At 35.4% G+C, this 13,530-nt stretch overlaps 1 protein-coding gene across 1 annotated transcript in view; it reads left to right on the top strand.

Annotated features, from left to right (window-relative positions):
* The window catches only part of LOC125995720 (tudor and KH domain-containing protein-like), a 14,048-nt gene extending 3,963 nt beyond the window's left edge, over nucleotides 1-10,085 (top strand). The window contains 2 exon segments of the mRNA XM_049764730.1: nucleotides 8,267-9,181; nucleotides 9,184-10,085. Of these exon segments, the coding sequence (XP_049620687.1) occupies nucleotides 8,267-9,181; nucleotides 9,184-9,710 (1,442 nt within the window). The 3' untranslated portion in view covers nucleotides 9,711-10,085.
* The last annotated feature ends 3,445 nt before the right edge of the window (nucleotides 10,086-13,530 follow it).

The raw sequence follows: 13,530 nt of genomic DNA, 5'->3' as shown, positions 1-13,530 counted from the left end.
TTCTTTCTTTCTTTCTTTTTCTGTCTTTTCTTCCTTCCTTCCTTTCTTCCTTCCTTCCTTCCTTCCATCCTTCCTTCCTTCCTTCCATCCTTCCTTCCTTCCTTCCTTTCTTCCTTTCTTCCTTCCTTCCTTCCTTCCTTCCTTCCTTCCTTCCTTCCTTCCTTCCTTCCTTCCTTCCTCTCTCTCTCTCTCTCTCTTTCTTTCTTTCTTTCTTTCTTTCTTTCTTTCTTTCTTTCTTTCTTTCTTTCTTTCTTTCTTTCTTTCTTTCTTTCTTTCTTACTTTCTTCTTTCTTCTTTCTTTTTTTATTTTTGTTTTTCTTTTGTGGCCACACAGTAATATTGAGGCTTACTCCTGACTCTCACTCATTGCCAGGTTTGGGGACTAGGCATATAGAATGCCTGGAATCAAACATCGTTGGTGCTGCTTTACTCTGGCCCCTAATTTTCCATTTCTTTGTTTTTTTTTATTTGGGTTATGCATATAATACTTTTAGTTTTATTTATTAAAATGAAACAGTAGTAGTATTAATTAATATACATTAACATTTGCTATTATTTGCTCTTCAAGTCAATAGGAAACAGACTATTCTATATAACAAAATAAACAAAGATGGGAGTTAATGAATTACTATTTTAAGTCTATAAAACTGGTTATGTTTTATTTAGATTTTTCTAGATATTTTAGAATGTATATGCCTATGAGAAAAAATAAAGAGAAAAGTAAAGAAATTTCCAGCTCCTAACATTTCATAGTAAAGAATTTTTTAATTAAGACTCATACAATAAATAAATTAAATTCAAACCAAGATAAATTTTCCATGACATTGAGATAGGGAAGAGTTGACCTTGATTAGAGAATGAATTTGTATAAGAAATTTTTTTTATGAAGACTATTTTTAAAGTCAAGAAAAGCTACATAAACTGTAGCTGCACTGATATTCGTATGCACAGAATTCTGAAGACTTACACAATATATTGATGCTGAGACCTTTAGCTATGATAGAATTTAGTTTATATGCTGGTATAATATTGTAGTAGTAATTGTTCTGTTGGTAAAAGAAAATGCCATGTAGAAAGAAATGTAGATTAGGAACATAGACTTTATGCTTAACATTATTTTTATTTATTTATATAAAATATTGAAACCTGTAAAGAAATATGTATGCATGCTTAGCATGACAATGAATCTAATTTTAGCATTTTATCTTAAGAAGATGTATGGAGAATAGTACACAAATAACCCTAGGGGAAAAATATGATGAATTTTCAAATCCAGAAAATAAAGAGTAAAATGAAAAGGTGGCATAATATAGAATCATTTTTTTTACTTTTATTTATTTATTTATTTATTTATTTATTTATTTATTTATTTTGGGGGGGGCACACCCAGCAGTGTTCAGGAGTTACTCCTGGCTATCTGCTCAGAAATAGCTCCTGGCAGGCACGGGGGACCTTACGGGACACCAGGATTCGAACCAACCACCTTAGGTCCTGGATCGGCTGCTTGCGAGGCAAACACCGCTGTGCTATCTCTCCGGGCCCCGAAACTTTATATTCTTAATATATTTCCCCAGTTAAAGTTTATTAGTAGAGGTTCCTGTGAGGCCAATAAATATCATTCTATGAATCATTTTTATTTTATAAAATGTTTCATCACTCCAAGAAGACTAAGTGGCAGGGGATGAGGAAGGAAGGAAATGGGGGGCATTGGAGATGTGAATGTTGCACTGGTGAAGGGGGTTGTTCTAAACCCAACTACAAACATATTTGTAATCATGGTGCTTAAATAAATATATTAATTTTAAAAAAGACTCATAAATGACTGTATAGTTTAATTACCTGCAGTTTTCTTGGCCCCTCAATACCTCATGGGTGATTTTGAGCATAAAGGCATTAGACTATGCCATCATTGACTATGACCACAAAACCAGCCAAATAAATAAACATAAGGTAAAATAAACTAAACAAGATACATAGTCTAGGTTCTTCTATCATCAATACATGCACTTTAAATACACATTCAGTAGTCATGTTTAGATGCATGAATATCATTCTCACTAGCATTTTGATTTAAAGATTTTTATTATGTGTTATGTTAGACAGATGAGAATTTTTAATTTATCGATCCTTCCCTTCCCTATATGAATGTGCTTCACTTATCTACATTAGTCTAGTTTTAAAAGGTACTTAATGTTGACTGGAACCCTGACTTTTTAATAGCATGTACATTTACTCAGATATAATTTGTTTTATTGTACTTTGGTATTATCTTGACAGTAATTTGTCCAGTAATGCACAGGAAAATAAAATGCCTCATCTGACACTCTAGTGACAAGACAAGGTCATCTCAGCCTTCCTGCTCAAAGATTTGCATACCATACTAAAGTGAGGAACAGAGGATGGTGATGGCATAGAGTCCTGCATTTAAAAATGCCCTTCAAAACAGATACCATGAAATTATTTTCCACTTTTCCATATACAAATAAGCTAATATTCTTTTACCTAAACACACTGTGGCAAAATTTTCCAGTTGTGCCAAGAAAAACAAAAAGTTGTGGATCTCATATAGGGGGAAAAATGCCCTATGACTTAGTACAATTTAAATGTGATATGTAATTCAGTAGCATTCATCTTTCTTATGATCAAACATATAAGGCCAGAAAAATTTGTAATAGATAAGCATGTCAATGAATCATTTAATCTTTTCAAGGTCTATATCCTCAAGATTCATCACACAATGAATAGATTAGGAATCAGGGAAACAAACAAAAATAGATGCAAGGTATTTTTTTAAGAGGATAGATGGGGACTGGAATAATAAATAGTACAGTGGGTAGCATATGTGTCTTACATAAAGTCAATCCTGATTCCTTTCCCAATATGCCATATATCCCCTCCTGTATCACCAGAAAAGATCCCTGAGTTCAGAAAAGATCCTGAGCCAGGAGTAAATTCTGAGCACTGCCAGTTGTGACAAAAAAGAAAAGAACTAGAAAGAGCATACTTGCTATATATTGCGGCCCCCCAGGGACCTCGATCCCAACCCGCGGGAGAGGCTGGAGACCACAACAGTTATTCACGGTTCACGAAGGGGATTCCAGTCTGAAAGAAAAGAGGGATTTGGGAAGACAAGGAGACTCAAGGCGAAAAGTTCCGATCAAGAGTCCGTTTGTTTGGGGAGGGGGATAGCCTTTTATAGTCAGGCCAAACAAAGAGAAAGGGGCAAGGCATTCTTGGAATAATTGTAACTTTCCACAGGCACATCATGTTTTTTCAAAATTAACAAGGCTGTACATCACGAAGCTGGCATTCATCAATCATGAGGCCCATACAATCATGAGGCCCATACCGTCTTAGAGCAACAAAGTATAAGATCTAATCTCTGCCCAGGCCCACCAGCCTCTATCTTTATGGGAACATCTTGGTGCCTGTGGTCGACTCCCCTAGCTCTGAGGAATGCAGTGACTCCCCTTTTCTTTAGGTCCAAGGGCAAAGGCCACATCTTGCTAGCTGCTCAGGCTGGCAGCCTCTTCTAATTGTCACGTTGGCTTTTAGTTATGCCAAACAGTCTCCAACAATATATTAGCATATTTTAGCATATGTAAGAAATATACCATTAAAATGTACAACATTTTTACAATAGTGTGATTATCTGGAGTTTTTTGAAGTTTTCTGATTTAGCTGACTTTTTCCTTTCAGGATACTTAGAGGGGATTATCACTCTACGAATGGTGGATAAATCTGAATCATTCAAAATTCTGAATCATAGAAGGTAAATAGAAAGTAAAGCTCAAGAGAGCCACCTGGTGCTAGAGGGTGAGGGGGAAAAAGGGAGGGAGAAAAGGAGTGAGAGAGAAATTTCTGAGAGGGAGGAGAGAAATATGACATTTTAAGTATAAAATTGGTGTCAAGTTCATATTATTCATCATACCATTATGTTTGTATTTAAAATATAAATACCATTATGGTTGCATTAAAATACAAAATACAACATTATGGTTGTATTTAAAAAAACTAGCTATTAAGAAAGAAGAAACACAGTTTTAAATTCTTTAAATTACCACTTTCATTTGTTTGTTTTCTGGGTTAGGGGTCCCAAATTAAATACCAGGGCTTACTTTCAGTAGTTGGCCATGTGCAAAACAAGTTCTAAAATATTATTATACTAGTGTAAAGACCATTGCTCAGGCCTCCCAGCATTTTTTTCATATTTTTGAAGAATATTTTCAAAAGTATTAATTATTGAGTATGGATAGTGTGAAATAATTCCAAATTCCACGTTTATGCACCGATAACTGCATTCTCAAATTAATAAAGATAATATTCGATGGCTTAATTTTCCCCCATTCCCATCTCCTCCTAAAAGAAAGCCATTGGTAGGCTATTGAATTACAACCAGTACACTGATTACTGGCTTTATTTCTGATGCCAATTTACAAAGTTTTCTAGATTCCAGTTTCACAATCTCATGTAATTTTCACAATCCACATTTGAAACAAGCAAAGGTGAACTAAACTTTTTCAAAACTGTTGCTACCCGGGGCTGGACATTTCTCTAGCATATTTCACAATATCCACCAAAGTCTTTTCAATTAAATATCACTAGATACTTTTGACATTTACATCTGTGGGTTTATTAAGATCCTTATATGAATATTTAGGAACCATATTAATGAAACTTAAAAAGGCTTTGTTCAATTAGCAGTTTATATTGCTACCAGTAAATACAAGAATATCTTTTACAAGATAAAAAAAAAAGTCTGAAGGGCCGGCGAGGTGGCGCTAGAGGTAAGGTATCTGCCTTGCAAGCGCTAGCCAAGGAAAGATCACTACGGTGGTTCAATCACCCGGTGTCCCATATGGTCACCCCAAGCCAGGGACAATTTCTGAGCTCTTAGCCAGGAGTAATCCCTGAGCATCAAACGGGTGTGGCCCGAAAAACCAAAAAAAAAAAAAAAAGTATGAAGATATTGGTGCTGAAGCATGTTCTTACTGACACCCAAACAATAATAACTTGTAATTCATAAAGACTTAATAAATCCTTTCCTTAAAATAATGAGAGAGATCCCTCAATACAGAGTCAGGTGTAAACTCTGAGCACTACCAGGTGTGGCACAAAAGCAAAACATAAACAAAAAAATATGTAATGACAAAATATTTCTGTCATTATACAATATTACTATCTATACTAATGTCATTATATTAAATATTGCTATAAATACTGCAAGGTGTGGTCATAATAAAGAAAAGCTACACAGAAAGAGAAAGAGCAAGTGAGAAAGAAAAAGAATGAGAGAAAGAGAGAGAATGAGTACTTTGTAAGGCACAAATAGGAGCCTAAGGATTCTTCAGTGGCAAAACCAACTGTACTAAAATCATGGGGCAATAAATTTAATCTCTGGTACCATCTACATATAATAGGCACAATTCTGACAACTCTGATGACTGGGATTTCGGAAACCTCAACAAATTGTCAGATTTCTGGTATCACATAGTCAGGTATATGTGCAATGAAACATATATGAGAGCTGTATTCAGATATGCAACCAATAGAGAGCACCAACAATTAACTAACTCCAGTGGGGGAAGCACACTCAAGGCTACCCTGGAAAGCATGCCTAGAAGCACCAAAATTGAAAAGGTTGTACAGTTCTGGATATGCCATGAGTATGTGAAAGACATCTGTATTTCACCTCAACAATAAGAGAAAAAAATATTGCTAGAATTTTACTCTTTCTAAATCTTTGAGGCTTAGATTTTTTTTTCCTTGTGATTTACCATCTTTGCTTGGAGCTTATAACAGCATTCATTTATTTTCTCCACAAATAAACATTGACACATCAAAAACAAATATATTCCCACCTCAGATACAGTTCACCCTAATAAAACTATATAACATGTAATCCATTATTAAAAAACACATAGCCCCAGTTCCATGAACCCCTTGAAGTTCAACTACAACTAATACAAAGATGCCTTGTACTTGCTGTATTGAAAAACATCTACATTATATTTACTATAATATTTATATATAGGAAAATTTGCATGATTTTATTAAGTTATTTTTCATTAGTTTCTAATAAATGCCAAAATACAACTTGCAAAAAGCAACAAGAAAACACAAAGAAGTTAATAATTTAAAATAAAAAATTGTACAAATGTTTGTGAGATTATGTATTTTTTGTAAAATCTCTTTTATCACCTGACTGATTTTCCTCGAGTTAATATATGTTTTCTAATATATGCTTCTAAATTGTATATGCATTTGCACATATGTTCTTTCAGAATATTGATATCAAACTGATGTCACATCAGTTTGAAAGATGATTGTACTCTGTTAAATTAATAGAAAATATTAGGAACTTGAAATTAGGATTAATAGATTATTATAAAAATAATTTCAGTTAAAGACATAAAGTTGTGGCAAAAATAAAAATAATTCATAATTTAAATTGTTGTATGGAGATTTACAAACATTCATTATATAATTAAGCAATGACAAGATTCCTTTGCCAAAATGTATCCTATGACTGTGCTAAACAATATTCTTCCTAGTGCCAAGAATAGTGTGTATAGAAAAAAGGACACATACACTTCTCAGGAAAGACAACTAAGCTTCCTACTATTTATTATCCTTTCCAGAAGAAATATAGATTGCCATTCCAATTACCAAACTATATATCTCGCACTTATTTGTCTTTATTCCAATGTTCCTAACTCACAGTTGTTAAATAGTAATATCCTGTGCTAGAAATAATATTGACTTTTTTTTATATGAATAAAGTTATTTCTGAAACCACCCAACGAGGAGGCTAGTTTTTAGGGAAGCTAATTTTGTGATTAGGGATTGCATCTTTCTTTCCTACAATGCCCTTAGCCTCTGATGAAAGAAGGAATGATGCCTATGATGGAAGAAGGACATAGAGTAGCCAAAATTTAGTGTGAATGAAAAGTTCCAGAAGAGCATCTGGAAGCTATATGATCTTAAGGTCTTTCTTTTTCACTTTAAATCACTCAAAGAAAAAAGGTAACATCATAATTATAAGCTTTCAACCTAGCATTTCCCACCTTTTAGAGATAACATGCACATTTTGCCTAGAACTCCAGATCAAATCCTGTTGAGATAATAAAGCCTTTCCTCCATTGTAAAAGACCTTTTAAACTCTGAGAAAATAAAAGGCATATTTAATACAAACATTAAGGTGCCAGTGATAATTATTGGATTAAAACTGCTGTTTTACAGTATTAGAAAAATATAAGCTCAATATGAGCTATAGGTCATGTGCAAAACTTAATGTCTTTACTTATAAACTTGTATATAAAATATTTCTAACTTTTTAGTCTAATTATGTCAAATTGAACCATGAGGAATAAGATATTGTATAGTAAAGCTAATATCTACTTTTCTTTAAAACCTTATATATTTGTTAATACATACTGTGATGAATAATATTACTCAAGACTAACAATTTTCTACTAAATTTCTTATAAGGCAATCAAAAGAAAGCTTCTTTCATATTATTTTATCCAGTATGGTTTACCACAAGTAAAGCATTTTTTTATGAGGATTAAGAAAACAAGACAGATCTGTAAAAATATTTTGGGATTAACTTCTTAGACTAATTTCTATGCAGTTATTATTGTTTAGAACCAGGAAGAAGGAAGGCAGGAAGAAGGGCAAACATCAACAAAAACGTTGCCTATCTATGCTAATAAACCTGTTTAGGCTTTTACAAAGGGGCCTGGGGCAGCTTATACAAAAGTCTCTGGTATGTCTTCCTCTGGCAGATAGGAGTGAATATAGGGCCCAGGCAATTTTCCTTAAACTATTAATTAGTAATTAATAGTCCCTAAATCACCTTTTAGGCCCATCTATTCAGACTATCATAATTCTAGCTAACTGCATTTATTTCCTGGATGTCTTCAAATTCAAAGGTGGTTAATGTGTATTTTGTAAAGAATAATATTCCATAAAACCAGTAATAATCTTTTAACTACGGAGGGTGGTGTGATTGGGACCACACTGATTATTCCTATGACAGTGCTCAGGAGTTACTTCTGTTGATGCTCTGGGGGACAATATGCAATACCGGAGACTGAATTGGGATCAGCTACATTCAAGATATGTCCTATCTCTCTGGCCCCTAATACATTTTTCACTGAAAAATTAGTTTTTAAATGAATGCATAGCATTTAAGATGCCAAGTCTGAATTTTAGGTTTTTGATAATAATTCTAATGAATTCTGTCTTCTATTATTTCTTTAAGAAGGTCAACTGAAGCAGACCGTCGCTGGGATCAACGTGGACACGGAAGATGTGGGCGATGAGCGAGTGCTGCTCATCAGCGGCTTTCCCGTGCAGGTGTGCAAGGCCAAGGCCGCGATCCATCAAATCCTGTCGGAGAACAGCACGGTGTCTGAGCAGCTCTCCGTTCCCCAGAGATCTGTGGGCAGGACCATAGGGAGAGGCAGCGAGACAATCCGTTCTATCTGTAAGGCCTCCGGAGCTCAAATGACTTGCGACAAAGAACCAGAGGGGTCGTTACTGCTATCAAGACCTATCAAAATCTCAGGAACACAGAAGGAAGTGGCAGCGGCCAAGCATTTGATACTGGAGAAAGTTTCAGAAGACGAAGAACTTCGGAAAAGAATCGTTCATTCCGCAGAAACCAGAGTCCCCCGCAAACAGCCCATCAGTGTCAGAAGAGAGGACGTAGCCGAGGCTGGGGGAGCAGGAGAGCCGGTTCCCTGGAGAAACGTGATGCGGGTGTCAACGCCAGCTGGTCCTCCTCCCACCAGAAGCAGTGACTGTGTTGGCGTGGGTCCAGAAGAAGGGTCCTGGGAGAAACCCCGTGACGATAGCTCTCCAAAGCCTGAAGATAGGACCAGCTCAGAGACGCCCATGTTTGAAATCCCCAGCCCTGACTTCAGCTTCCACGCTGATGAGTTCTTGGCAGTGTATGTCTCTGCCTCGGAACATCCAAACCACTTCTGGATCCAGATCGTTGGCTCCCGCAGCCTGCAGTTGGACAAGCTCGTAAGCGAGATGACCCAGCACTATGAGAATAGCTTGCCTGAAGACTTGACTGTGAATGGAGGTGACATCATAGCTGCGCCTTGACCTTCCAATGATTCCTGGTATCGAGCCCGGGTCCTTGGCACCTTGGAAAATGGAAACATGGACCTTACTATGTTGACTTTGGAGATAACGGAGAATGCCCATTGGGGGACCTCAGGAAACTCAGGAGTGACTTCCTCAGCCTTCCATTTCAAGCAATCCAGTGTAGCTTGGCACAGATCGCCCCTGCAGGCGAAAAGTGGGAAGAAGCAGCCCTGGACGAGTTCGAGAGACTGATGCACTTTGCGGACTGGAAGCCCTTGGTGGCCAAGATCTCTAGCTACGTCCAGTCTGGGGTCTCCACGTGGCCCAAGATCTACTTATATGACACCAGCAATGGAAAGAATCTTGATATCGGGTTGGAATTGGTTCGTAAAGGAGATGCCGTTGAGGTTCCTGAGGACGTGGAAGAAAGCAAAGCTGTGCGAGCTGTGTTGCAGGAAATGACCACAGAAGCAGACATATCTCACAGCAGCAGCATGCTCATTGACGCCATGAAGGGCCCCAGAGAGATCCCCAGAACTCTGTCCTGCTTCAGCCTCTCAGAGGCTGCCTCGTTCTCGGGGGATGATGATCCGAAAGATGATTTCTAAGTCTGAAGCCGGCTTCAGCTCCCTCTGCCATCTGCCGATTTGGTGCCTACAGAAAGGAATCTGTGAGAGACCTGCGCAGTCCTTCCAGGATTATGAATGGGATTCACCTATCTATGTGAAGAGCATTTTCTCTTTCCAGCACTCTGCCTGAAAGTGTATGAGCAGGACCAGAAGTGATTTGCAGACTTTGATCTCATCAGGGGACTGGTTAAGGGCAGTTTTGGAGTGGTGAGCCTCAAGACTGTCCTCGTGTCAGAGGCAAAGGCAAAATTCCAGCATGGTTTTGTCCAGCCACCTCCAAAAGTCCAGCCTCCCAGTTTCAACTGCTGTTGTTAGTGGACATGACGTTTTGGGGAATGGTGGCTCTGGCTATCTGCTATATAGAGTGATCCTAAAACACTACATACTACACTACACTCAAGAGAATGTTCCTTTCAATCATTTGTGTGGAGCCTTTGCTGAATAAAGTTCTCAGAATTATGAAAAAAAAAAAAAGAAAGTCAACTGAGTTTGACACTTTTCCTTTATGCTATTTGGTATCTCTTAATTACAATATGTATTTAAGCAATTTTCACATTATGTATTCTATCATTTTATTATCTTAAGCTTTTCAAATATTTAACAAAAAAATGTTAACACATAAAGAAAATCTGGGGCCAGAGCAGTGGCACAAGTGGTAAGGCATTTGCCTTGCTCGCGCTAATCTAAGACAAACCAAGGTTTGTTCCCCCAGCATCCCACAGGGTTCCCCAAGCCAGGAGCAATTTTTGAGCTTGTAGCCAGAAGTAACCCCTGAGTGTCACTGGGTGTGGCCCCAATATAAGAAAATCTAAGGGAGAATTGGTAAAGATAATCAATGTGTATCCATATCAAAATGGAACAGTTATAAATATTCTTATTCCTAATTATGGAGTACCAAATTCTGAACCAATCTTGACACAATGTGCAGTGAATAATAATAACCACTTTAAACAGATTAATCCATTGCAATTTAACAAATGTCAAATCATAACAAATTATTTCCTCTTCAATTCAAGGTATCTTTAGAATATAAGGATTAATAGTACCTTACTCACTTGGTTAAGAAATTAAATAAAGTAATGTTTATAATTATTTTCTTAACATAGTTCCTGTAACTTAATAAGTACTAGATAAAAATTAAAAAGTGTGATTTCTGAGTTGCATGTTATAGGATGTTTCGCAAATGTCAGAATATAAAATGAAACATTTTGTATTACATTATGTTAAATAAGAATATCCTCATAAAATAAAGCAGCAATTATGATGAGACTAGTATAATCTATACTTAAAATTTGTTTTAAAACCTGGTAACCAAATACCCAGATACTTGACAAATAAAATTTCAGGCAAAACCCAGTATCTGATTAGTGGAGACAAAAATACATATAGAAAAATAGCCATTTAACATTGTTCTCCCCACACCAGCTCAATTGATTCAAACTGTATATGAACTCTGATTCTCTTTCCAGTTTTCACAGCTTAACTTTCATTTCTTGGTACATAAGAATGAGATGACAGGTACAAGATGATATATAAATTTGCTTTAGCAGTAAAATAAGTGATCATGATATCAAGATGTTGAATAAGGGTATCTATTGGTGTCTCAAAGTCTATGTGTTAAGATTTTATCAAAGCCTATGATACCACTGACTTTTCCCATAGCCCCTTCTTATTCTTCTCTGTGCCTAATAAAATATCACCCCAGTAACTAAGATAGATATTTGTTATAGTCCCTGTCTTATAGCTGTCACCATCTGCAAAATAATAATTATGTCTATTCTGATCTCTCGTGTCATAGTGTTCAACTTTTTAGTGTACATACATATGGGATCAGTAAATGATCTCATTTTCAATATATATACATAGAAATTTTTAACTTTATCCATTATTCCCTTTATAACTTTTTCATAATTTAATAAAACTAATTTAAAAACAAGAAATAATTTGAATTATATTTTCAAATATGCTGAAAATGTAATATTTCTCTGTTCCTAATAATGTCTATTTTAAATCTTTACCCATATAAGAAATGAAATAAGAAATATTTGGGCCACAATCCTGAGGAAAAAACGTATTTTACGAATCTCATCTGAAAAATATCCAGAAATTCATATTAAAGAGAGTCTAGTAAAATAACTTTCTTTTTTTTTTGGCATAGAGGAAGGGAAAGAAAATATAACTCTTTTGGAATATAGTGAAAATATGTTCTATAAAAAGGCATAAAATAACTATTAAAGTCAGAGCTATTGGATCAGAGGAAAGGAAAGTCATCTAACTCCAACCTGTTTTGACCTTTTCTCAACAAAGAAATCTGAATATTTGTAAAGTTTCCCTATCTAGACCATAGTCCATTTAAAAGATTTATATCTTAATAATAAGCTTATAGAAAATTTCCATTTGTATTCTTGTACCAAAAGAGCTCTAGAAATGCAACTAATATGAATTACTTCATTAGATACAGCTCAAGCATGGAATTTATTTTAGAAACAATGTTCAGGAAAAATATATACAAGAAAAAAAATGTACATTAGTTGAGTCTGAAGCACCTGGCAACTAAAATCAGAGCAAACATTAAATGCAGCCGAACTCCTAATGTAACAATATTTTATAGTGAATAGTTACTTACCCATTTGATTTTACCTGACTCAAATATCAGATATTAAAACTCAGATATCAGTGAATGAATGAGTATACAAAATATCATAATCATCTATTGAGACAATATGCTTCAATAAAGAAATACAAGGGACAAATAAAACAGTCCAATAGGCTGAGTACATTTATTGCACACAGGTGACCCAGTTTCAATCAGAGAATGACACTCTCCACCCCAATATTAAACTGAAATTAATGGTTGAACCTAGGTGGAATCTAAAGAATGTATACTTTATAATTTCAATTATTTTGCCTTAGTAGATATTTGGAAACAAATTAGGAAGAAAGGATAGTAAGAAACCGATAAGGTGGGTATAATTGGATAGTGAATAAGATAAGATGCATTTTTTGGTATGTGGCTGATCCCAGTTTGATCCCTATCAGTGCTTCTGGTCCCCTGAGCACAGGTCCAGAAGTAAGCACTGAATGCCATTGTGTGTGACCCAAAATCTAAAAGAAATACGCAATTACCAAGAAATATGAAAATTTGCGAGATAACTGTTTCTATTATTTTTATTTCTACAGCACTTTCATTGGGATAATGAATTCAAACACCGAATTATACTCTTAAGCTCTGTAAAACTCAAGTGCAAATTGTACCTGAATTAAGTTTAAAATTATTTACATATTGTAAATTCTCATAATATAAATGATGTTACACTTAACTTAGAATTTAGTGTAATTTAGGTTGATTGACACAAATATGTTTTAAATATAAAAATTTTAATTATCAGTATGCATTTTTCTTAGCACAAATTAAACATTTTATATAAATATCCTGAGAAAATAAAACTATACTATTCAATAATGTTCTATAAGTGTTGATGATTATTATTGAAGGGCATGCTGAAAATGGCATCTGAACATCTGCGGACCTGACCTGGAAATCAGAAAGAATTGTGAAAACAATCTAATCTGAGGGTAAACGTTCTGAACTTTATGTTTTTGGAAATGCCCTTCGCTGAATGCCCAGTCACATGACCCCTTGAAAAGGTACGAACTTTAGGAGACTGCAGCTTGGGGGTCTACTCTCAGGAAGTAAATAAAACCTGTATTCACCGAGACCTTCAGACCTGAAGGTCTTTCTTTGTTCTGTAATATATAAGCAAGACCTCTTAATTAAAATGCTGCATGCTGGACATGA

Source organism: Suncus etruscus, chromosome 18 (assembly GCF_024139225.1).
Source record: "Suncus etruscus isolate mSunEtr1 chromosome 18, mSunEtr1.pri.cur, whole genome shotgun sequence".
Lineage (NCBI taxonomy): Eukaryota > Metazoa > Chordata > Mammalia > Eulipotyphla > Soricidae > Suncus > Suncus etruscus.
Note: the sequence above shows the minus strand (reverse complement) of the source record. Positions and strands in the feature narration are given on the sequence as shown.